General features: G+C 42.1%; 1 protein-coding gene across 2 annotated transcripts; it reads left to right on the forward strand.

The window, feature by feature from the left end:
• Positions 1-31: 31 nt before the first annotated feature.
• MDH1B (malate dehydrogenase 1B) lies at positions 32-24,835 on the forward strand. Of its 2 annotated transcripts, XR_009255915.1 has the most exons (12): positions 32-143; positions 3,972-4,084; positions 7,345-7,479; positions 7,675-7,817; positions 9,403-9,899; positions 12,947-13,088; positions 14,406-14,569; positions 16,981-17,120; positions 17,649-17,700; positions 20,234-20,312; positions 24,132-24,321; positions 24,494-24,835. XR_009255915.1 is itself a non-coding variant. In XM_058707522.1 (11 exons), coding segments are annotated over exons 1-11 (1,488 nt in total). In that variant the 5' UTR covers positions 32-121; the 3' UTR covers positions 24,133-24,835. The 2 variants fall into 2 exon arrangements, 1 of the variants encoding a protein (XP_058563505.1); XM_058707522.1 differs by having other exon boundaries at positions 24,132-24,835.
• The last annotated feature ends 1,180 nt before the right edge of the window (positions 24,836-26,015 follow it).

Here is a 26,015-nt window from a genome sequence, read left to right on the forward strand (position 1 = left end):
TCGTGTACCCCAACACCTCACGTCTGCGACAGGGCCTCAGCCTCAAAGTGCGCCTGCGCCACGCCGTGGTTGCTAGGGAACCGCTGACCCGCAGTTCCTGGTCCTAGGTCGCGGCTTTAACATGGCCAAATTCGTGCTTGCGGGTGAGTGATCCCCAAGTGCCCCCTGTAGGTCTCTCAAAACACCCAAACTCTCACCTCCTTTGGTCAATTAGCAGTGATATTCTTAACTTTTGTTCTAGCGACTCCAGCATCTATATGGACCACCTCGAGCTTCTTATGCATTCATTCAAAGATGTTTATTGGGCAGCGCCCTGTGCAAAGCACTCCCGCCCACTGGAGATACAGTGGGGGAAAACATAACACCCGGGCCTTCCAAGAGCTTTCGGTCTCACGGAGTACAGTAGCATGTAAACAAGAAATTTAGATCCACTGGAATTAATGAAATAAGGGAGATGTGCACAGGACTCTGGGAGGCGTTCCAGGAGCTGATTTGTGAATATTTGCGATAGGGAGGCCATTCCAGATAAAAGCTAGAAGAGGCTAGAAGTCTCATGGCCTAATGGAGGAACAGTCTGGACCTGGGGCTAGAATGGGAGCAGCAGTCAGATCCTTGCACATAAAGTACACCAAACAAAGGTGTTTGAACTGTATCTTGAAAGCAATGAGGAGTCTTAATTTTTTTTTTTTTAAGCAGGAGAGTATGTGTTTGCATTTTAGGAAGCCCATTGCTGTGTAGCGATGGAGGGGGAGGATTGAAAACGTCCACTGGCGTCCAGAAAAACCACTAAAGGGTCTCAGGAAAAGCAGCAGGCTATTGTACCTGCCTCCTTCCCTTTTCTCGGCAAGTTTCTTGAAAGAGCAGACTGCTTTCTTGTCTTCAGGTCCTTCCATTCAATCTGGCTTCTGCTTCTACCTCCTTTCAGATATGGCCCTCACCAAAGTCACCAATGACTTTTACAGAAGCTGTCCAGTCCTTATTTGAAGTTTCTGATGCATTAACACAATTGGCATCTCCCATCTGCCTGGAAACCGATTTTGCTTGCTTCTTTATTCATTCAGAAGAACATTTTTGATCACTGACTGACTATTTGCTGAGAAGGCAGTGATACAGAAACTTACAGAGAACGGTGCTTGTGTGTCAGTGACGGAGCAGGTTCTGTAGGAGCAGTGTGGCAGGAGACCTCATTTAGTGGAGTCAAAGACCTCCCAGAGGAAGTGGTTTTTTAAGCAGAGATCTGAAAGATGGGCAGTTACCTAGCAGAAAGGAGGTAGGGAAGAAGAGAGGGATTAAGCATAGGAGTGGGGTTGGAATGAGGAAAGCTAGTTTGGTGATGATTGAGAGTGTACAATAAGCAGAAGATGGAAATAGATTTAGTAGGATTGGAGTAAAGGGTACAAAGGAGAGAGTATCGTAGGCTGAGGCCAGAATTAGTTAATATAGATTCTTGTGAGCCATGTTTAGTATTTTAAACATTATCCAAAGTACATGGAAGACTTTGGAAGGAGAGAACATAATCAAGTTTTCATTTTACCTGAATGTTATTCTCCATTGGAAGAGAAAGATTAGATGCCAAGACCCCAGTTAGGTGCAATAGTCCAAGAAGGAGATAGTGGCCGGCCTGGTCTGGGATGGTGGGCAATGGAAATGGAAGGAAGTGAATGGACTGGAGGGATATTACAGAGACATAATTCACAGCACTAGATGTCTAATTAGGTCGAGGAAGAGAAGTAAGGGAGAAGAAATAGTTAAAATTATTTCCAACCAATGGTTTGGAAAAATGGGTAGATAAGGAGTCGCTGAAAACAAAAATTGGAAAAGTAGGCTTAATACCCTGGATACTCTTAATTCTCTTAAATAACTATGTAGTCAACATAAAGAACATAAGAGAAGGAGCAGATTCAGTGGGGGAGTTTGGGAAAAATCTGCCCTAGACATGCTGAGTGCCTATGAGACATTCAGAGGGAGATGGAAAACTACAGGAAGGTATAAACATCTTGGATAGTTCTGAACTGGATGTACAGATTTCTACCTGAAACCAAGAGAGTGGAGAAGATTAGCCAGAAAGAATGCATAGAGTATGAAGATAAGAGGCAGTGAAGAATGCTCCTTTTAGGGGATTGATAAAGGAATAAGAACCTACAAAGTATGGAGAGAATGGCCAGAGAAGTAGGATGAAAACCCGAAGAGTGACCTGACCGTAGTGGGTGTTTCAGAAGGATAGAAGAGGGCAAATGCCAACAAGAAAATGTCAGTGAGAGAAGGATCAAAAAGTATCCATTGGATGTAATGACATGGAGGTTCCCTGATGTCCCTCCAGAGAGTCATGGTTAAAGCCAGATTGAAATGGGGTAAGAAATAAATGGAAGTGAAAAACTGGAGATGGCAAATGTAGAGGACTCTTTCAAGAAATTTGCATAGAAAAGGGCAGGTAGGATGCGTTAGCTCAAGAGGGACATAGGCTTTTTGGTTTTTTTAGGACAGGAAAAACTTAAATATAACCGTACTATATTTAAATACGATGGAAAAGGAACATTAAGAACAGAGATAAAATGCCGAAAGAGAGGCAATTCTGAAAGCAGAAGAGGGTGGTATTCAGAGCATAAGTGGTGAGATTAGACCTGGAAAGGAGGTAGGAGCCACCTTCCACTGAATAGGAGGAAGAAGGAAAGGATGAGTCCAAATGCAGACAGGCTTATAGGAATGATGGTAGGAGGTTGGAGGACTTACCAGCTGATGCCTTTTTGTATGATTTGGGTTTGTTTTTGTAAAGTAGAAAGTCAAGGTTTTCTGTCACCTTCCAATAGTAGTGGGAAAATGGAGACAAGAGGTTTGCAAGAAGTGGGCCAAGTTTAGAAGGGTAATTGTGAAGAACAGAAAAAAGTGATGATAAAGAAAACAGAAGGAGTTCCAGGCAGAGTTGAAGGCCAGTTGAGGCTAGTGACCATGAATTTATAATGGCGCCTCTCTGTTTGGTTCTACCATGTTTCTCCAGGGGTGCCTAGCAAATGGAACCCAGAAACAGGAAAGGCAGGTACGCTTTTACCGGGCTGATTTGCCAGAAGCATAGTAGGGCAAGATAATTTACAACATGAGCCAGAGAGTGGTTGAATTCATGAACCATGGATTTGAACTAAACAGGGAGGCTAACAGAAAACGAGTGGGTGGGAAGTTTGATGATTGAGAAGTCACCCTGAAGTTGAAGAACTCATGATTGGGAGTAACTGGGGAAGATTGTTGCAGAGGGGGTTCTGCCCTTGGCTCCTGCCCCTCTCCTCCTACTCCCTCAGACACCTAATCCCATCTACTCTGGTGGCTTTAACTTCCTGTGTGTTGATGGCTACAAAATCTGTATCTTAATCCCTCACATGGGTCCTGTACTTGAGACTTAACATGTGCAGCTACCTGCTGGTCATATTCAATTAGATATACTGCACATACCTCCAATGCACTTGTCTATAATTAAACTTCTTACCTGTGGTTTCTCTCTAGTAAGTGCAGGATCATCTGCCCAGGCCAGAAAATAGAAGTTATCCCAGACTCGTCTCTCTCCCTTCGGCTTCTCCTCCCTTCAGCACCATGTGATTTCACCACCACTCCTCACTTCATACTTGGCCTTTTAGTGGATACTAATGAGTAGTTCATTACTAGTAATTCATGCTTAGTTAGTAGCACAGCAGCCCTTTAGAGAGAGTGAGATCTAGCTAATGCTGGAAGAGAGTAAATATCCAACAGTCTTTATTTTCTTTCCACATTTTATTACTTAAGATCCTGACCTTCTATGAAATAATTTTATGTTTACTGCTGTTATAAAAATCAAAAGTTTACATGGTGGCAGTTATACAATAATTCTGTGTAATAGAATATATCATAACTATATCATTATTTCTGTAATTATATGGCAAATACTTATAACTACATGATAATTTCTGTGTGATGTAAGAAAATGTTGCTATTTTGAACTCTTTTAGGTAGAGCAGATTGCCCATATTATGCTAAAGCAGAACTTCTGGCAGATTATTTACAAAAGAATCTTCCTAATTTTCGGATACATAAAATTACACAACATCCTCATGTTTGGGAGGTAAGAAGCCTTTCTAGTGTGTTAAACTCACACACTCACAAAATGTGTTCTAATTTAAATGAAATATTAGCCAGTGTATCAGATAGGCTTCCAATAATAAACGTTCATGTACTACTGCTATTTTAACACTAATAAAATAAATTTCTACTTACCAGTCTCAAAACATTATGTATTTTTTTCCCCAGTAGCTAGTAGAACAAATGAGGCCCTAACCAATCAGTAGAATAAATTTCGCTATTTTTTCTCCTAGAATCCAGGTAACTTATATTATCCTTTTTAACTTTTCATTGTTCTTCATCTGATTTCTAATGACACGAGACACTACCATACTGCTGCGTCAGAGGGCTCAGCCAGCCCTGAACTCTGAAGCTGAGTGGCCCTTCAGAGATACTCTAAATACAGGCGAGGGGGCTGGGCTTTTGTACTGGCACAACTAACAGTCCTTGGATGCAGGCTGCCCTTGGGGAAGGGACTTAACTCTAAGCAAGGGAACCTCTCTGAGGTCGGTTCCTGTAGAGAGACTCAGCACTGAGCCATCAGCAGCCAGTGCACCTGGTGGCCCAGGCAGTGCGTGTCTTGGTCATGAAGAGGAAAGCTGAAAGACATATGACAGGATCTGCTACAGTTCACCAGCTGTGCCTTGTGGATCCACATTCTCCAAATAATAATTTCATACCGTCTGGGAACAGCTTTTCTGAGGTTCTGGTTGGCGTCTTTCCCTGAGGAAACTTTACAAGAAGATGGTTAGTCAAAAGAACCATAGTCTCCACTGCATATCATTTTAGGGCTGTAACTGACGCTCGTCACCTTTCTGTCTACAGCCCAATATCGATCCCCCTCCTGCTCTACTGGTCTAGGTGACTTATGAGGCATAATGAACTAGACCTTTATCCTTAGGGGTCTGAGTCCTAGTTTCTAGCACATGCACATTTGCTGTCAAAACTGAGCAAAGCAGTACCAAGGATTCCCCAATGGATCACCTAGATGCCAAATATTCTTTTCTGCCCACATGCCCCAGATCAGCAGTGGCATTTACTCCTTCCAGGATGGTAACTCCCTCCCTTGACTGTTGTCCCTTGGCACAGGAGCTCCAAGTGACCAACCAGAAGCCATAACTTAAAGTTTAATGGAACTCTTCCTGATAGAACCACCCTTGCACCTCTGGAACTTAGAACCTCCAGACCCATAGAATCTAGAGTAAGTAGGTTAGGGGAAGCACAAATTCTCCAGGTGGGTCACTGGGAGTGATGGTAAGCAGGATCACTCTTAATTCCATCTCTTGGTTCCTGGATCCATATATGTCACCTATTAGGGAAAAAGCACTATATTGGTTCATGGTATATATTGCATCCTGAAAGACAGTGCTTTATCCCTACAAGGTGGCAACCTCTAAGCACCTCCAGTGGGCTGTTCTATCCCTCTATCAGGCTGCCATGTGATGTGATTTATGATAGGGCCAGTGCATCCCATGGTTACATGCCCAGTTCTACACATGCTTTAATCCAAATTGGTTCAGAGTGACGTTACACAGGATCCCATGTTGCTAGGTTGAATACTTTGTAAGCTCGTGGGCAGGGTGCTGGCCAAAGCCCCACAAGCAGGAAACGCAGTTCTTTACCCAGAATATTGATTGTGATTGTCATTGCAAAGCCTGGTCTACACAAACCAGATTGTTGATTCCAGTCAGGATGAATCACTGCCCTTTCTAGGCTGAAAGGGGTGAAATGTAATCACCTTGCCACCAAGAAGCTGGCTAATGTCTTTGAGGGATAGTGTCATTATCACTGGGTCAGTGTTGGTCTGTATTACCATCACAGTGGACATTCAGCAGCAACAATGGCTAGATCAGCTTTAGTGAGTGGTGGCTCATTCTCTAGGGCCGTAGCATAACCTCTGTCTCTTTTGTGAGCCCACTGTGCCTTCAGCTAAGTCACCTTATCTGCTGGTTGTCTCATGCTTTTATCACAATATAGATGTTCTCTGGTGGGCACTGTCCCCAGCCTCTTTTATTTCAGGATTCTATCATCCCAATCCCCAGGGAGTCCAGCTCTAGAACAGCATGTCCTTTAATAGCCCTGGCCAGTAATGGACATCCATACCAGGCTTCTCAGTGATGCTGAAAACATATCACCAGCACAGTTCTTATCATTTTGATGAAAGTAGTGTCCCCCAGGCCCTTCCGGAGAACGTAACTGACTAGTAGATTCCATGCTTCCATAGTAGCATATCCATACCAGCATGCCCACTTTTCTGAGCTTTTTGATTCCTTCTGCTATTGTCTTCCATGGACGTTCTGGCATTTCCATTTCATTTCTTGTGAACCATCACTTTCTCCAAGCTTCAGAGAGCCATTCTAGAAACGTGTTACCACTGTCTTCTGAGGTTCTTGCCAGGATATATAGCATTGAGTTGTAGAAGAGTGATTCATATTGATAAATTCTCCCCTATCCGACTGTATGTTCCATTCTTGATTCTGCACCCTCAGGGTCCAGACCTATACATTCACTGGTCAGGCTTTATAATGACTAGGGGAACCATGGTAGAATCCTCACAGCAGCATTATTTGCTTTAAGGGGTGATAAAGGCACAGAGATCTTCAGCATAATCAAGATAAATTAGTTTCTAAGATTTCATGTGTAAGGTAGTCTCATTACACATGCCTCCAATGGCAAGAATGCTATCATGTACTTTACTCACAAGAAAATTGCTCTCTAGCTCTACTCAGCTCTTGTCATTGGAAAGCCTGGTCTACACAAACCAGATAATTACGATTTAGACTTTTCCTAATGAATATTATTAACATCCATAGATGATTTTTAGCTCATTAATGCAGTCTGAATGACATAAACTATACCCACATATTTGGAAATCAGGGTCAAGTTTACGTGGCCCTAAGACTGAAAATATCTCATAGAGAAAAGCAAGGGAAGAACCAGTTGAATTTTTTGGATATCAGAGGAGTTGGGACACTTGGCTTTTCTTTTAAGCTCTCCACTTTCATTCACGGTCTCCTCAGCAAAGAGAGCAACTCTCATTAGGTCAGCAAATTTGAAGAATCATCTTTCTGATTTGATCAATTTGTTACTTAACTCACTACTATTTTCTGCATACATCTTTTACAGTGTAAAGATGTCTAAATTTTATTATGTATACTCAGTGGTAGTAAAAAAACAAGCTAGTTTGTGTTTGAATTCTGAAGTATTGAACTAAATTCTGACACCGATTCAATGGATGACGTGTCTTGGAATATCATTCAATAGGAGTGGCTAGAAGATTTGTGTGAAAAGAATAAGTGGAGTCACAGAAACTCCCCCATCATCTGGAGAGAGCTGTTGGATCGTGGAGGAGAGGGGTTGCTTTTAGGAGGCTATAACGAGTTCCTGGAGTACGCCCAGGTATGCGAATTAAGTTGGTTTATTTGCTCAAAACATTATCCTTCTCTCACGCTGTTCTTCAAATGTCTTGCTTTCCAAAGTATTCCCTCGGCTCTCTTTTTACGCTCTTCTGGCTTTAAATAAGAACTTCCCATTATAATTACTGTCAGCTAATTATGTATTCTCGGTGTTGACTTTTTCTTTCCTAATATTTAGCTTTACTACGGTGTCACCTCTAGCATGACTCCTGAGCTGATGAAGATAATTGCTCAAGAGAACCTGGAAGCACATATAGAAAAAGAACTGCAGGAAGAAGTCAGGAAAGATCTTGTCAATCCCTTGCAGGTCTGGATCACCAGGTAGCACAGTCAAACTCCAGGATTCGTGAGATTGGGTGTTTATATTTAGAAAGGACAATAGTGTGGGATTAAGTCCATGATGGAAGAACATCTGAATGTCAAATTTGAGATTTGTATGGATAGATAGATAGATAGATAGATAGATAGATAGATAGATAGATATATGCATATATATCCCTCAATATAGCTTCATATTTGTTTTATTTTTTAAGATTTTTGATTTATTTATTTTGAGAGGGAGAGAGGGTACATGTGCATGGGCCGGGGGGGCGGGCAGAGAGAGGGAGAGAGAGAATCCCAAGGAGGCTCTGCACTGACAGTGTGGAGCCTGATATGGGGCTCGATCCCACCAACAGCAAGATTGTGACCTGAGTTGAGATCAAGAGTTGGATGCTCAACCAACGGAGCCACCCACGTGCCTCCATATTTAAGCTTTACAATATAGGTGTGTGTATGCACACACACACATGCAATCGAAGAGCAAGGGTATAGCAAAGATAAGTACTTTGATAACCCCATCTCCAGCTCTTGTCCCCTCAGTCTGTGTCTCTCAGGCCCTCTGCTGCTCTCATTCTTGCTCTTTGCCTTGCTGTCCTTCCTGCCCTTTCCCTCACTTTCTGTCTCCTCCCCCACTCCCATCTCATTGCCCGCTGCCTTCCCCTCTTCCCCACTTGCTAGAGCTGACATTGACTCTTCCTTGGCTCTTCCTCTGTCACCTCCCGTTGTGTGCCTGCCTCACTAACCAGTGTTGTGGCTGGACCAGCCCGTGGTTCTTACCGTGACTGCAAGGCACCCTTAGCAATAACCGTCAGGAAACTTTGGACAAAGGGGTTTGTTGCTTATACCTCCTGGAACTTACATGGCACACCTTGAGCCACACGGTGATGTCACTGTTACAGAAAGAGAGAGAGAGAACATGTAAGCATGCGTGGGCCTGGGGCTCTGCTTTTCTTGAGGCTGAGAGTGGGGGGCCTGGGGTTTTGTGGACTCACTCTGGATTGCCAAATTTAAAACCTAAGAGTGGAAATTTAAAGCTTGGAAAGAGAAAAAACTAGTGGCCCAGATGGTCAGCTACCCAGATACTTGCTGAATTGTGGACACCAACCCATGATGCCTAGCCTATGCTGATCCTAGCCTTCTTTGCAAGGATTTAGAAAAGATAGCCCTTTCCTCCAAAATGTCGTTACTTTGTAGAAAAGAATATAAAGTAGAAAAGAGCTATGGTTAAATAAAACTTGTTATTTCTTTACCTTTTTAAGACAAAATGTAAACATGTAATCAGAGTGATATGACACCATTCTTTTAAATTCTGCTTTCTGCATAATCTATTGTATTTGAAACTTTTGAAACAGGTAAATTTCTTATTTGGGGATTGTTTTCAGAGGGCCAGAGTAAGGGATTAGTAGTGAGCATTTTTTTGTTCAACTTTTGGTTTCTAGTCTTAAAAAGTCTATGCAGCTGTGGACGCTGATTTAAGCTATTAGATCACCTGATTACTGCACATGCTGAAATATCTATTAAGAATAAAGGCTTAACAGGGGCAAAAGATTTAACTATTCATAATCTGGCTTTGCATTTTTATTAGTGCATCTGTCCCTGCCTGCTACAGCCTAATTCCCATTTTGGTAAGTGGCGAGGTGTTCGGAATGCATACGGAGATGAGCATAAATCTATTTGACAAGGAGCAGGCGGAAGAAGACCTCCACCTTCTCATGACTGAGACTCGGAACCTGGTGGCACCCTTGCTCCGGAGCGTCTCCGTCTGTACCAGAGTGGAGGAGGCCTTCCGCCAGGCCCACGTGATCATCATCCTGGACGACAGCGCCGACCGGGAGGTGTACACTCTAGAAGGCTGCATCCGAAGCAGGCTTCCTCTGTGTAGGCTGTTTGGACAGCTGATTGAGAAAAATGCTCACGATTCCGTCAGAGTTATTGTGGGAGGAAAAACCTTCGTGAATCTGAAAACAGTTTTGCTTATGAGATACGCCCCAAACGTGGCACATAATATCATCGCTGTGGCGCTGGGGGTGGAAGGCCAAGCCAAAGCCATGCTGGCCAGAAAACTGAAAACAGCCCCCTCCAGTGAGTGAGCTTCCGTTTCTGTTTCTGGTTTTAAACAGGGTGATCTCAAAGCAGCTAGGAAGAACACCATACCCGTTAGGATTTTTCTGGGTAAACTTATTGTGTGATCTGACTATTGTGCAAACTGGTTTTTGGTTTTTGGTTTTTGGTTTTTTACTGTTTTTAACGACTGGCTGACTTTGTCCATCATTGTAAAAATTAGTAAACAGGGGCACTCGGGTGGCTCAGTCGGTTAAGCGTCCAACTTAGGCTCAGGTCATGATCTCACAGTTCGTGAGTTCGAGCCCCACGTCTGGCTCTGTGCTGACAGCTCGGAGCCTGGAGCCTGCTTCGGATTCTGTGTCTCGTTCTCTCTCTTACCCTCCCCTGCTCACCTGCTCATGCTCTGTCTCTTTATCTCTCAAAAATAAATAAAGACTAAGTTTTTTAAAATAAAAATTAGTAAACAAACGTTTCGTATAAGACATATTTTTCAAGCTATAATTTGAAACCTAATGTTCCAATTTTCCATTATAATAGTCAACTAAGGTAATCAGTGTTTTTTTAAAAAAATAATCAGGGGTGTATTTAAGTGGCTCTACCTCACTTCCCACCTCTGTGACCTTGGGCAATCACTTAACCTTGCCTCAGTTTCCTCATCTGTAACATGAGGATGTTAACAGCACTTACCTCCTGGAACTGATGTGAGGATTCAAAAAATAATGTTTCCGAAGTGCTTGGAAGAGTGGCCAGCATGTGGTAGACATTTGCGAGGGTATTTCACTTATCCACGGGATTATATCTGAGCTGTTTGTGATTCTGTTGGTCTTTGGAATGGCAGGCATCAGAATCCTGCAAGGATGAGACCAGTTCAGAAAATGGATTGGTGTATTTTTTTTATTTTTTTTTAACATTTATTCATTTTTGAAGGCAGAGAGAGACAGAGCGCGAGTGGGGGGAGGGGCAGAGAGAGAGGGAGACAGAATCCAATCCGAGCTGTCAGCACAGAGCCCGACGCGGGTCTCAAACTCACAAACTATGAGATCATGACCTGAGCTGAAGTCAGCCGCTTAACTGACTGAGCCACCTAGGTGCCCCGGATTGGTGTATTTAAAAGCGGGGTGCTGTATTTAAAAATGTTTATTATATTTGACAAATTTCAGCTATTGGGTAAAGGAAAGAGAGACATGAGAGGGACGGCAGTCGATTGGAATTGTCAGCGGAGTAGCAACAAGAAACTCAGCACCAACAAAGACATTGAAGCAGAGGGACCTGAAATCTGAAAACCATCAAGGAGAATCATTTGGGGGAAGATTCCAGATGCCAAGGGGGTAGCAGACCTTTTCAGGATATCCCTTGAGTTCAGTTCACACATAACCCTGTTTCTCAGACCATGTGCATTGGCTTAGTTGGAACTCTTTCTGTTGCAGGTGATAGAAAGTCCACTCAAAGCAACTGAAGTCAGATCATTTTTTGTGGGTTTTTTTTTTTTTTCAGGCAAAGATGGATGCTGGGGCTTAAATGGTCATGTCAGATCTAGCTGGTTCTCTCTCTTGACCTATCCCTCAGCCCTGCTTTCCTCAGCGTTGGTTTGATTCTCAGGCAGGCTCTTTGTAAAAAGTGGCAAAGCGGCCACGGGTGTCTCCAGACTCATACATTCATAGCTTAGCCACCCCAGTATAAAGAGGGTTTGCTTTCTCAAGTGTGCATAAGTAGCAGGATAATATCTCATTGGCCAGGCTTGGACCATTTGCCCATCTCCAAAACAATTGTTGTGGCCAGAAATCTGGAATCTGGGTCTCGTGCCTATTGATAGACCTGAGGGGTGAGGACAGCCCCACCCAAACCATATGGACTGAAATTGAGAAAGGGTAGTTATTTATAGGAAAACCAGGATGCTGTTAAAGAAAAACATTAGGAAGAAATGTTAGGAGAAAAAACAGCAGATGTCCACTATGATTTTCTCTAACAGAGCTATGAAGAGCCTTAAATCTGATAAGCAGGATTCTTCTTCCTACTGCCCGCCTTTGCACACAACTGTGTGAGGGTGTGATACTTGGAGCTGATGCAGCTGTTTTAGGACCACGTGGGGCAGGCCAAGAGAGTAGCATCTTCTGAGCCGCGGAGCAAACCCCCGTGTCACTGCCTACCTCAGCCTGTTATTGTAGAAGAAAGCGAATTCCTTCTAGTTAAGCCAAGTCACAAGGATATTCTGTTACATGAAACCAAACGGCAATCTTCCCTCGTGCAGAACAGTAAATAATGTAATTTCCACAATAGGAAGTAGTGTGAACTTAGAATGAAGTCTTTAAGCAGATAAATAAGTGAATCAATCAACCAATCAAATTACTTATTTTTCACTTTGGATACAATATCCTTAAAAGATCCCCAGTTTTAGAATCATATTAAATCGTAATCACTCTTTATCTCTGACCCCTATCCTCTTATTTTCCTTCATAGTACACATCACTTTGTATAGTAGTTTTGTCACCCGCTCCCCTCCACCCCCAGAATGTTGCAAGGATTTGGGCTCACTTGTTTTCTTCCAAATGTACCACCTAAAAGCACCTCACACATAGAAGCCAATTCAATTATTTGTTGATTAGGACGTTCCTGGGGTCCTCCGATTATAACACCCTCATTCTGCTGGAAAGGAAACCAACTCAGGGGCTAAGTGATTTGCCAAAATGTCTATTCCAGTGTAGAATCAAGGATTCTGTCAGAACCAAAGCAGAGAAAAAGTTCTCTTAATGGCAAGCAGAGTGGTAAAAGGATCACACCGGTGGTACGATTTTCAGCAGTAGTTCTTTGAGGGAGCATTTCAGTATTTCTTGAATTCAATGATATGCCCGTGCCCTACACAGAGCACGATTAGGCATTGCCAAACCCCGATGATTAAGGAACTTATCCACGCCATTTTCACATTTTGGGGGACCATAAACTAAGCTCATCTTCCAGCAAAAAGATCGATCAATCCTAAGACAAACGCACAGTCAAAAAATAGACTGCAGGCAACTTTTTTATATTAATGCTCATTATTATGTTAAACATTTTTTTTTTCTTCACAGGCATCAAAAATGTGATAGTTTGGGGCAATATTAGTGGAAATAACTACATTGATCTGAGAAAAGCCAGAGTTTACAGATATGAGAGTGCTATTTGGGGACCTCCTAACTATTCACGTCCTGTTTTGAGCTTGATTTTTGATAGGTATGGTATATTTTTAAGTCAAGTATACTAACAGTGTTGGGTAAATGTATAATCGTTGTTATAATCCTTTAAATCATCTTAGAAATCATTGTACAAAAATAACTTGACATTATTCACACCCACCTTTGTTTATGTGCTCTATTGAAGAAACATAGAAAATTCCACAGAATATCAATCAGTCAATCCCCATGCCCAACTTATCTGATTTTGCAATTATGAATTTTTGTGTTAGACTATCCTTCAAGTAGCCCACATACTCCTTTAAATTTGTCTCTAAAGCAAGCATACAGAAAGTGAGTCTTCATTTAACACAGAGACAGAGACATGTATCAAATTGAAATCGGTGGGAACATTTTCAAGAATAAGGAATTAAGGTGGTGAGCGGGCCCAGGCCCGTGCTGGGTGCTCTGTCCCAGGAGAGGCAGAACCCAGAAGTGGTGAAGAGCATGGTCTCAAGAACCAAGCCACTTGGATTGGAATTCTCAAGCAGCCACCTATTAGCTGTGTGACTTCAGAGAAGTTCCTTAACCACTCTAGGCCTCAGTCTTTTCGTCTACAAAGTGGAAATGGTCACATAATAAGAGCCTTTAGGGCTGTTGGGAAGATGAAAGGGATCAGCACAGGCAAAGCACTTAGACCCAAGCCTGCCCCAGTCAGCACCCCCAATACGATGGGGTGGGGAAGGGGAGAGGAGGAGGAGTGACTCTGAAGTGTTTTTTTTCTAAGCTTTGCAGCCCTTTTCCAGTTGCAGCATTTCCTTCCCATTGCCCCTTCCTCAGATCAGAGGCACTTCACCCGTGCCCAGAAATTATGTGCCCTGAGCCCACTCTCCTGCAGCATGCTTCCTCTGGGTAGGAGCAGTGTCTCATGGAGCTATCTCCAGCTGGCTTAGCGGGGACAGCCATTCAAGGCTTTGTTCTAGTCTAGCTGAACTACTCCCTGAATTGAAACGTTACAGATTCTAACGACTTAGTTATTTCCCCGGTCTCAATGTGAATAGCTCAAAGTCTTATGATATCATTTTATTTAGGATGAAAGAGACCACTGGTTCCAAAGATAACATCTACATATAGAAGAAATTCTTTGTAATGGAAGTAATCGTTCTTGCAGCCTTTGACCATGTTTGTGTATTTCATATTTGTTATCATGTTTTTCATTTGACGCTTTGGGATTCCTTTCTGCTACGGTTCGTTACTTTTCCACTGATTTTTTATGAGATTGAAGAAGCTTGAATACTTAGATCCTTGACCCAAGGAACATTCTTTTTCACTTGCATTCCTCCCTCCATTGTAAAATTGTTTCTTTGTCTCCTTATAGGGAGTGGGTAAACGGACAGTTTGTGGCAACTCTCAAAAAGCTGACTGAGACAGGAAAACAATTTGGAAGCATCTTAGCTGCACACAGTATAGCCACTACGTTGAAATACTGGTACCAGGGCTCACCTCCTGGGGAGATCGTATCTTTAGGAGTACTAAGTGAAGGTAAATCTGTTTTGTTTTGTTTTTAAACCTTGTATTATTTTCAAACTTCCAGGTATGCTCTGTGCTCCTACTTCCGTTTCCCCACCTCCTGCCTGACATGATCTATAAACTGTCCAGACGTCCAGAGTTCTATTGCCATTTATTCACCATGCATTCATTCAGTTATCCATTCAGAGATCCAGGAGTGTTTGTGCGAATGCACAGGGAGCACACAGGGATCAGACCTGACCTCTGCCTTCAGGAGATCTCGAACAGAGTAAGAAGAGCCAGCTAACAGCAACTAAACCATTCCATTAAGTTTTTCTCACTGCATCCCCGCTGAGGAAGGGAAAGAAAGGTTGATTTTAGGCAGATGGCAGGAAGAATCAGGACAGACTTCAATAAGGAGGTGACACTCCAGGAAGCCTTCAAGCTTGAGTAGTGTTGCTGTGGCAGACAAGTGTGGGAAGAACATCTTGCAGATGCCACAGGAGCAAAGGCACAGGGGCAGGATCCAGAGAGCACAGCAGGACACAGATCTCAGGTGCCAGTGGAAATGTGGAAAGCCTGCTCTCCAGCCACAAATACCAGACATGCATTTTTACAGCCTCACTGCTTTCATCTGCTAAAAACCATTTCAGAGGACTGCTACCATTTTTGCAAAGTAGAAAGAGCGAACAGCTGGTGTTCTGTGTTCTGTGGGTTCTTCTATCGAAAGCACCTCTTTCCTTTGTGTTTTATTTTCTCCCTGTGCAAACTCATTCACGCCTAAAGCTTCAGGCTTCACTCTCTGCTGAGCTGCAGCCTATGAAAACATTGCCACCTAGATGTCGCTTCAAACCAAACTACACCAAACTGAACTGTCTTCCTCTCCCATGTGATCTACCTCTTCTATTCCTTATGTTATCAGGAACCACCATCTTCCCTGTTATTCCAGTGGCTATAGTGCAGCTCAAGGTAATCCCCCCAAGCCCCCCAAGTCAGAATCAATCTGTCTGTCTTCTGTACACACATAGCATGTTGTTCCTCTGTCAGACAGCATATTCCAGCCTGCCCTCACTGGTGGCATGGTTGATTACATACGTCCCCACCATTAGGGGGCATATACCCTGAGGGCAGGGCTGTGGCTGGGTCTCCTTGCTGCTTCACGGTTAGACACTCAGTGGATCTTGTTTCGGTTGCAGTTAAGGTGAGAAGCACCCTTTTACTGAATGAGGTGAATTCAAATCAGCATGTGACCTTTTTTTTTTTTTATAGTTCTTTTTTTTTTTCAATGTTTATTTTTGAGACACAGAGAGAGACAGAGCATGAGCATGGGAGGGGCAGAGAGAGGGGGAGACACAGAATCCTAAGCAGGCTCCAAGGCTCTGAGCCGTCAGCGCAGAGCCCGATGTGGGGCTCAAACTCACAAACCACGAGATCATGATCTGAGCCGAAGTCTGATGCCCAACTGAGCCACCCAGGTGCCCCCAGCATGTGACCTTTTTAGTGTAACAGGCATTTAAAACCTTGTCTTTATTTGTAAACAGTTTGATTAAGCTATGTAGGAATTCACCAGTAAGCAATGGGATCAATATTGGAGGTGAGGAGCACATAATCATTATCTCCCTGAAATATATAGGTAAACTCTCATATGTTGTCCACCTGTAAGGCTGGCTTTTTACAGATAAAAAAGAGACTGAACAGAGAACCTGGGATGCTCTCTAAGGAAAGGCCTTTTAGATCCCAGTTTCTTGACTATCCTCCCATTTTTGTTCTACTGACAACATTTTTGATGACCAGATGGCAAGAATAACTTTCTCATTTGATTGACTCACAAAAAAAGGGGGAAGTTTTATCTGTATGTTGTTCAGTTAGTGGTAAGTATTGTTGATCTTTTTATTTGGAACACATCCAAAGTGAGCCCTGGGAACGGTGGAGAAGTCATCCACTTTCCCATCCATCCCCCCCCCCCCCCCCCAACCCTGGCCCTCACACCAGAGCTACGGACCAGCCACATTCAGGCTAGCAGAGCAAGGCCAGGTGGACAGATGCCTTGGAGTCTTGGGCTACTGAGGTGTCAAGGAAAGGCCACAAGGAGCAGACAAAAGGAATCCAGAAAAAATGGAGGAGAAAGACTGCATTGGCCCCCGAAGCAGAGGCAGGGGGTTTGAACCAAGCCAGAGGCAACAGAAGGCACAACAAGAGGAACAGTAGTTCTTCTTTCGGAGAGAAACACAGAGGAGAGAGTTGTCAGAACTTGGAGAGGTGCTCAGGCAATACTTCTGGAGTAAATGTTTCAATCTTCCCAGGAGAGGAATTGCCAGAAATATAGTTCCGCCATTATCATTAAAAACCATATACGATTTCTGTCCTTGTCTACGGTGCTTAATGTGAAGGGTTTATTGTTCTGAGCACTTTGTTTTGCTTTGCTTTGTGTTTGCTCACTGCAGGCCAGTTTGGTATTCCTGAAGGGATCGTCTTTTCTATGCCTGTAAAATTTGAGAATGGAACTTGGGTGGTTCTTACGGATCTCAAAGATATTGAAATCAGTAATCAAATGATGACCAGAATGACAAGTGATCTAACTCAGGTAATGTCCAAATAAATACAGGAGCGCTGACTGATACTGACTATAAACTGATTTTCTCTGGGCCAAGGCAAATGCTGATCTTCTGTGCATCTTATCCCTAAAAACAATAAGAAGGCGATAAGAGTTTGAAGAAATCAACAGAAGAACACTACTCATTAGGTTATATGATTTCTGGCATGTTAAAAGTATTTGTTGGTTACCGGGACGCCTGGGTGGCTCAGTCGGTTAAGCATCCGACTTCGGCTCAGGTCCTGATCTCGCGGTCCGTGAGTTCAAGCCCCGCGTCGGGCTCTGTGCTGACAGCTTAGGGCCTGGAGCCTGTTTCAGATTCTGTGTCTCCCTCTCTTTCTGACCCTCCCCTGTTCATGCTGTGTCTCTCTCTGTCTCAAAAATAAACGTTAAAAAAAATTTTTTTTTAAATGTTTGTTGGTTACCTAAAAATCAAGATTCAAAGTGCTTTTCTATTGAAGAATGATTAAGTTAGCAATTGTGGTCATTTACTTCTCTGATTATAAAATTTTTCAACAGGAGAAACTTGTTGCACTTGGAGATTTGATCAGCTTCCAGCCCTATGAGTCAGGTAATCTTTTAGATGTGACATTTTATTGAGCTGTTATTAAAAGACTACTAAAATAGTTGTAGAAATGAAATATTACTCAGCCATCAAAAAGAATAGAATCTTACCATTTGCAATGATGTGGATGGAGCTAGAATGTATTATGCTAAACAAATCAACCAGAGAAATACAAATACCACATGATTTCACTCATGTGGAATTTAAGAAACAAAACAGATGAACATATGGGAAGATGGGGGAAAAAAGAAAAGAGAAGAGAGAGAAACCACAGAGAATCTTTTTGTTTATTTTAAGTGTATTTACTTAAGAGAGAGAGAGCATGCACATGCGAGCAGGGGAGGGGCTTAGAGAGAGAAAGAGAAAGAATCCCAGGCAGGTTTCTCGCTGTCAGCACAGAGCCTGACATGGGTCTTGAAGCCACGAACCATGAGATCATGACCTGAGCCAAAACCAAGAGTCAGATGCTCAACTGACTGAGCCACCCAGGTGCTCCACAAGACACTCTTAATGACAGACAACAAACTATGGGTTGATGGAGGGAGGTGGGTGGGACACGGGCTAGATGGGCGATGAGTATTAAGAAGGGCACTTGTGATGAGCACTGGGTGTTGTATGTAAGTGGTGAATCACTGAATTCTACTTCTGAAACCAATATTGCACTGTATGTTAACTAACTAAAATTTAAATTAAAAAAAAAATAAGATCACTATAATCATCCATGAAAAAAATAAAATATTTGTTGAAACTGAATCACTATTTGAGATTGGTAACTATAATCTACATTTTATCACATTTAAATGAAATTATTGACAAAATAAACTACCAAGTTCAGTGTGTCCTTTGAAATAAAATATCTCATAAGAATGCTAAAGAAATTACCTCTTAAAAACACTATGACCTTGGGGCACCTGGGTGGCTCAGTTGGTTGAGCATCTGACATCAGCTCAGGTCATGATCTCACAGTTCATGGGTTTGAGCCCCACATTGGGACTTTGCGCTGACAGCGCAGAGCCTGCTTCAGATTCTCTGTCTCCCTCTCTCTCTTCCCTGCCTCCACTCAGGCTCTCTCTCAAAAATAAACATTTTTAAAAAGCTTAAAAAAAAAAGCACTATGACCTTATAAATGCATATATCATAAGTATTCATTTCCCAGGGCTGCCATAACAAATTACCACAAACTGGGGGGCTTATACAAGGGAAACTTACTCCTTAGTGAATAAATGAGACTAGAAGACCTACAGCAAAGTGTTGACAGGGTCATGGCCCCTTTGAAGGCTCTAGGAAAGCACCCTTTCCTGCCTCTTCGAGCTCCTGGTGGCAGTGTTTGGCGGTCTGGGCTATAGCCACATCACTCTGGCTCTGTCTTCACATGTCAGTCTTCTCTGTGCGTGTGTCTGTGTTTCTTCTCAAATGGACACCAGTCATTGCAATCCAGTATGACCCCCTGTGAACTTGATTAGATCTGCTAAACCTTATTTCCAAATAAGGTCACATTCACAAGTATCAGAGATTGGGACTTCAGCATGTCTTTTTGGGAACACAATCCAACCCACAACATCCCATTCACTTTTAGATCACTTAAAAAAAATTTTTTTTTAGTAAGCTTATTTTTCTCATGGGCAGTTTCTCGAGTCCTAAACTGACAAGGAAATGTTATCATCTTTCTTTAATCTCTAAATATTGAAAATATTTAACAATCAGTGTGGCACAGATTTCACCCAATCTGCCTCTTAGAATGAATTAACTGGTAAAAAGAACTGGGCAGTGGACAGAGGACTTCCTTGGTCCAGACTAGAGAAGTTTTAGTGAGGTCAAAGCATTGCCATAGGGGAAGGGCAGAGAGACTAGACCTCAAGGAAAAGAGATTCTGGGCAGAAAGGTGGGTTTTGGGAATTCAGACCTGGTTCTGCCTGGTAGTCAAGTCACCAGGAATGGGCCAAAGTCAATGAAGCCCAAAGACAGCATGGAATCCAAGGGTATGGACTCAGAAGTCCAAAGAGCAGTCGATTTTCACTGGAACTCTTTTATTCCCAGATTTTTGAGGCCCTCTGTGAGGTTTCCTGCTTTTGCAGGGTAGAGCTACAAATTCCTTTTCTGAGAATGGGGTATAAAGCAATCATTCTAAATTTGACTCCTTTGACTGGTAGTTAGTCCTAAATTTTCCATAATACTTGCATTATAGAGGGTTTTATGAAAAAAGAACAACCTGATTTTATGCTATTTTCATTAACAAAGGTCAAAGCATATATGTGTGTGTGTATACATATATATATGTGTACATATATGTGTGTGTGTGTATATATATATATATATATATATATATATATATATATATATTTGATTGATCTTGACTCTGTCACCTAAAGGTGACCTTGACCAAAACACTGTTCCAGAGATTCCAAGATCAGAGCATTAAAAATAATCAGAATTTTGCTGTTTGAAGATCTCTGCTTATTAACATATCAATGAGATGATTCGTGTATGAGGTTTGTTTATTCTTTTCCATTAATTTAATACATAATTTCTTGACTTTTAGAAACTGACTTAGACGAAAGAGATGAAAAGACCACCTTACCAACCACATACACCAACCAGGAAAATCAAAGTCTCAGATGGTAGGTATATCAATTGAAAAAAAAAATGTCCTTTTTATCCAAGGTTTAACACTAAATTTTGAAGAAAGGAATATGATCATCAATTAACCATGAAGGGGAGGTAAGCCTTTCATCACCCTTATCCTATATTCAAAAATCAGATCATATTTAAAATCTACTAAAACCTGTGAAGGAAATTACCAGCAATTCATTGAGCACCTTCTGTATGCTGGCCACTGTGAGAGACACTGGGGGACACAATAACAGAGTTATGGCCACACAAACACGTCTTGGGAAAGGAGCCATAAGAATATTAAAAAGTAAATGCAAAGATGCACAATGAATTAAAAAGCTCAATAAAGCAAAGCAAGACAGGTCAAAAGTAAAGAGAGTACATAATAACTAATCTGGAAACTCACAAGGAAACAAGGAGGTCCTTGTAATATATGGAGGAAGTTTAGTCATATCTTCAAATTTAGTTGGGACTTACAGTAGCTAAAAATAACCAAATGGTCATATATTTAGTTAGAAACTGTGCTAGTTCTGTCACACATGATGAAAATATTCTAGAGATTATTGTACAACAATGTGTACCTGGTTGATATGCTCGTGTACACTGAAAAACATGTTAAAAAGGTAGATTTCACGTTACATGTTTTTAGCATAATAAAAAAAAGAAAGAAAGAAATGCTAGGTTCTAGAGACATGAACATAAATCAAATGTTGTTCTTGCTCTCAAAGTGCTCACCATCTAGCGTGGGAAACAGCAAAGCTGACTTAAAACTACCCAATTGAGGGGCACCTGGGTGGCTCAGTTGGTTAAGCGTCCACCTTCTGCTCAGGTCATGATCCATATAGCTCGTGAGTTCGAGCCCCACGTCGGGCTCTGTGCTGACAGCTCAGAGCCTGGAGCCTGCTTGGGATTCTGTGTCTCCCTCTCTCTCTGCCCCTCCCCTGCTCGCTCTCTCTCTCTCAAAAATAAATAAAAATTTTTTAAAAATTAAAAAAAAAAAACTACCCAACTGAGAAGGCAGTGGTATGCAGAGAGAGGCCCAGGCATAATGGAACCACATTGGGGGTCTCCTGACATAGACAGGAGTGTTAGCAAAGGCTTTCAAGAAGAAACAAAATGGGAGTGGAGTCTAGAAGGATGAGTAGGAATTACTCACGTCATGTAGTGAAAAGCATGCTAAGAGGAAGAGTAGAAGAGGCTGTGGGAGGTGCACCACCAGAAGGAGACACATGAGCCAAGGAGACATGTCAGGTGACCAAGGCATGACCAGAAGTGTGAACCTGAGGCAGTGTGGAACTGTATTCAGAAGACATTAAATAGAGTAGCTGGGCTAGAGCAGAGGGTCCCAAGAGGATGAATGGAACTGGAAACGGTGGATGGAGGACATCTCCAGTTTGGCTGAATGGTTGGCTGAGAGCTCAGCAAAACAGCCGGTGGATGGCCAGACAAATCACGGAATGGGTGGGTCAGGCTTAGAGAACTAATGTGGCTTTATCATCGGCCCCTAGAGGATGATCACGCAGCCCAAGTCAATGTCTGCAGGATTGTGCTGAGCTCAGTCCCAGACAGAATAGGTACTTTAAGAGGCCCAGGGAGACAGTATCTGCAGGGATCAGAGTGTCAGCACTATTGTTACAATGAGCCTGCTGGTGCTAAGCAGTACTCAGGAAAGGAGTGAGGGCTCCAAGGCCCTTGTGAGGGAAATGAGAAAAACTGGAAGACCTGTCATGATGAAGGTGACTGGCAGCTTTCCAGAACAGATGGAGAAAAGCCAAATTGTAGAGGATCTACTCCTGAGTTTTGACATCAGAACAATCTAAGTGGTTAATTAAAATGGTAGATTCTTAGGGGGCACCTGGGGGGTTCAGTCAGTTAACCAAGCATCCAACTCTTGATTTCAGCTTGGGTCATGATCTCAAGTTCATGAGTTTGAGCCCTGAATTGGGGTCTGCACTGGCAGTGAGGAGCCTTCTTGGGATTCTTTCTCTCCTTCTCTTGCTGCCCCTCCCCTGCGCTTGCTCTCTCTCTCTCTCTCTCAAAAAATAAACAAACTAAAAAAATGTCTTAATGGTAGATTCTTAGACCCTCTACTAAATCATAATCTTACGTAAACTGAAGAATGTTAGTGGTGATAACAAAGAAAATGGGGTTGATCTCAGGTTGTTTCGGGGCTAGCTGTTGAATGAGCATCAAGAATCAAATATCACTCGATAGAGCTTTCCAGTGTGAGTTCGGTGAGTTGTCAAAAAATTTTGTGGGTGACAAAATCAGTATAACCACTGGCATTTTTTCCCTGAACTGGAATAAAATTGATAAGAAAAGAACAGTGAGAAGACCAGAATTTTCTTCCCAGTGCACTTGAATAGAATAGAAAAACAAAGATGAGTGGTAAAGATTAGAAAGGGGTAAGTACTGCTTCCTGTAACTTTTTTGTTTTATTATATGCACACAAGTGCACGTACTGGACTATAATGTAAAATACATTTTTAACTGTAAGTCCTGGTCAACAAAGATGGAAAAACACTGACCTAGAACATTTCAGAGGTTGTTATAGTCTACAGCCAATATGTTTTATTAAATTTTGGTTTCAGAATACAAAGGTAGAATGCATTCTGATCTAATCCAAGATGAGGAAAAAGATCTAGTTATGCCAGACAGTAGGTCAGTCGAGTAAGAAACAATCTCTGTTGTGCTAATGGTCATGATTCACGTTGTCCAGTCTTAGACAATAACGTTGCAGTCAGAAGAACATAGTCCAGCTCTTGAGATGCCATATGAAAGTGATCTGGCATCTGGCAGCTCCTAAAGAGCAAGGCTTTCAGAGAAACTTGGAATGGAAGAAACAACATAGGAGAAAATGAGAAGATCTGCAAAAATCAATGTGTTTTAGATACTAAAATCTCTGTTCTTTTCATTCTCTATTTACTATGGTGGGTTTTTCAGATGTGACTCCTCTAACCATCTCTGAAAACCCATACAGTCAAGCACCCATAAATGGTAGGTGGGAAACAAAACATTAACTAGTCTGTTTGTTATTCTATAAGTAGAACTGGGTAGAAGAGATCAAATTTCCCCCAGATACAGTTCTTTTCAAACCCTTTCCCCATCCCACATCCCCAGGTCCTCAACTTTGCTCACTGATGCTTCTGGAACCTACCTTCCTACATTTATAACCAGGGCTGTGTCAATGACAACTGAATCATTCCCTTAGAATGAATATGTAAGGAAATGGACACAGATAGATCTGTGAGTCCAGATTTTCAAAGTCTATAACCTAGTTGTCACGGTATTGTATGAAAACAAGGCTGATGCAGACTTCTTTGTGGTTGACCAGTCAGGATATTCACCCACGCCTCCACACTTTTATTTAAATGTCCAACAAAATGAACGAATCAATTGTACCTTCCATTCTGAAAATGTACAGTATGATGGGCTTTGAAGTGGGGCTCACCACAGGGAATTGGAATTGGTGCATAGATGAGAAGCAGGGCCAAGAGAATAAATGGAACTGACAACATAGCTGCAAACAAAATCGAGAATGGAAAGCAAAGGAGCCAAGGGACACTGCACATAGAAATAGATTAAGGTGAGGAGGGAGGCCAGAATTTAGTTTTGCTGTATAAAAATACCTAGCAATGGTCTCGTGGTTCAATGTCCCTCATAGATAGAATCCCTCTCACACACACACACATGCTCCCTCAATTGAATCAGATGGAATACAGGAATCCAGGGAACAGAAGAAAGAGGAGAGCAACAAAAGCTAATACAAATATAGGTTATTAATAGATTTTTAAATAGTTATACCTTTTATCCTCTTCCTTTTACAGATTCTGAAGGCAAAACTATGGAAGAGCAATAGAGCATATTAGACCAACTATAAAGTTCTTTAGTAATGTAATAAACACGGAAAGACCCATGAATGTCTGTATTTAGGGAAGAATAATTTGAAAAGATTGGCTTTCATCTTAGACGATGTTATGCTAGACAACGATAGTGACAGCACACACCCACGAAAAAGTGAGCCCGGTCATTTTGTGTTACCCGAATCCACCCATAGGTTTCCTTACTGTCCCATTTTCTCATACAGTTCGGTGTCAATTGCTATTTTGTAAACCACATTAAAATACAGTTGTCAGTCATTGCATCCTTGCCCATATATCCTTCTAGGAGAATCTGCTTCCTCCCACAGGCCATACCTAAGGCATGGACATAAGCAGCCATGTTTGCTCAGCTGGTCTCACCACCTTTGGCTTCATCTGATTGTACCAGAATAAACATACTTTACTCAGAGAGAACCAACTAGGTTTTTTCTCTCTGTGTCCAAAAATTTGCACTGAGAAAAATGGATAAGTAACTTGGTGTCTGGATGATGGTAATGACAAGAAACTAGAGAAGGCCACACATTTCTGCTGTGAGGTCTTCAGAGCTAGTCAGGTTCACCACCTTCATAAGGTCTGGCTGTGTATCCTTTCTCCTTGGGTTTGCTTGGGATAATTATATTTACAATAAATTGCACTTTTACTTTAGCTTAGATTGAATGGGTTTCTGTTTCTTGACACTGAAAATAAATAGAATGTTGAAAGGAAAGCCTAATATTTTTACCATATAATTGCATGGTTTAAGTAAAAATTACAGTCTTTATTAAAGCAGTAGTAGTCAAACCAATATGCTCATATATTTTCAAGCTAATAGAACCCTTTACAAATGCCAATTAGGAGCTTTTGAAAGCCCAGGAGTCATGTTAGAAACTGCTGATATCTGTGCTTTCCATGTAGTTTCAATAGATCTTACAGTACAAATTACTTTCTGAAAATTCAGGGAAATTTTGGATACTTCTTCATTGCTTCTACACCCTTATGATTCAAGCCTGTGACCAACGTCAGCTTGTTTCCAAAGTCAGCACCTCATTTGATGTTATTGTAAAGAAAACTTAATGTCTGTCAATGTTGACATTGGGTGAGGTGTCGTTCCCTGATCCTACCATTTCCCCTGCTTCTCCTTGTGCTATTCTCAACCGAAGCAGTGTGACCACAAAGAACAATAACTGGATGGGAAGTCACGTGGTGCTCTACGCATCACGAGGCCAGTATGTGGCAGCTATTCCTCAATATACAGGGCTTCTTTATGGGAAAACCACACTCGATTGGAAAATGTGGCTCAGACCAAGAAACCTAAGTAAGGCTTCCTATTCCATTCTCCTTGAATCAGGTATGCTAGTCACTTATCAACAGGAACCAGCCAGAAAACCTGGAATAGAGAATATAACCATGAAGATCCATCACCTTTCAAGGCAGTGGTCCTGCCCCTTAGTGATAGGCTTTCCAGTGGGTAAAGCCCTGACCATTCAGATATGGTGAACATCATTGTGAACATCATTCAGATTGGTGGACATCTACAAGGGGCTATAGAGAGACAGGGCAGAGTTTCTCCTTTTTAGAGATGCTGTAGGACACATCCAGTCCCATCCCCAGCAGGCTATTCTTTCTAGCATGAACATAAGCTATTATATGTTTGAAACACTATAGGATGACCAGGATATTCTAGGATAGGCTCCCATCGGAGCACAGACCAAAGTGATATTAATCATTACACATAGTATCACACATTTGTCCCAGATTGATAGAAGATACGGAATTACACCGGAAGGAAAATATTAGCGTTTGCTATTTGTTTGACAATAATGCCGGGACCATTCCGAAAACATCTCTCAG

Source organism: Neofelis nebulosa, chromosome 2, assembly GCF_028018385.1.
Source record: "Neofelis nebulosa isolate mNeoNeb1 chromosome 2, mNeoNeb1.pri, whole genome shotgun sequence".
Taxonomy (NCBI): Eukaryota; Metazoa; Chordata; class Mammalia; order Carnivora; family Felidae; genus Neofelis; species Neofelis nebulosa.

Bases quoted from the DNA above. Each gene is read 5' to 3' on its own strand.
- MDH1B (XM_058707522.1), top strand. From the start codon at position 122: ATGGCCAAATTCGTGCTTGCGG. The intron at 7,480-7,674 runs GTATGCGAATTA...CCTAATATTTAG, and splicing joins AGTTCCTGGAGTACGCCCAG to CTTTACTACGGTGTCACCTC. The intron at 7,818-9,402 runs GTAGCACAGTCA...CATTTTTATTAG, and splicing joins TTGCAGGTCTGGATCACCAG to TGCATCTGTCCCTGCCTGCT.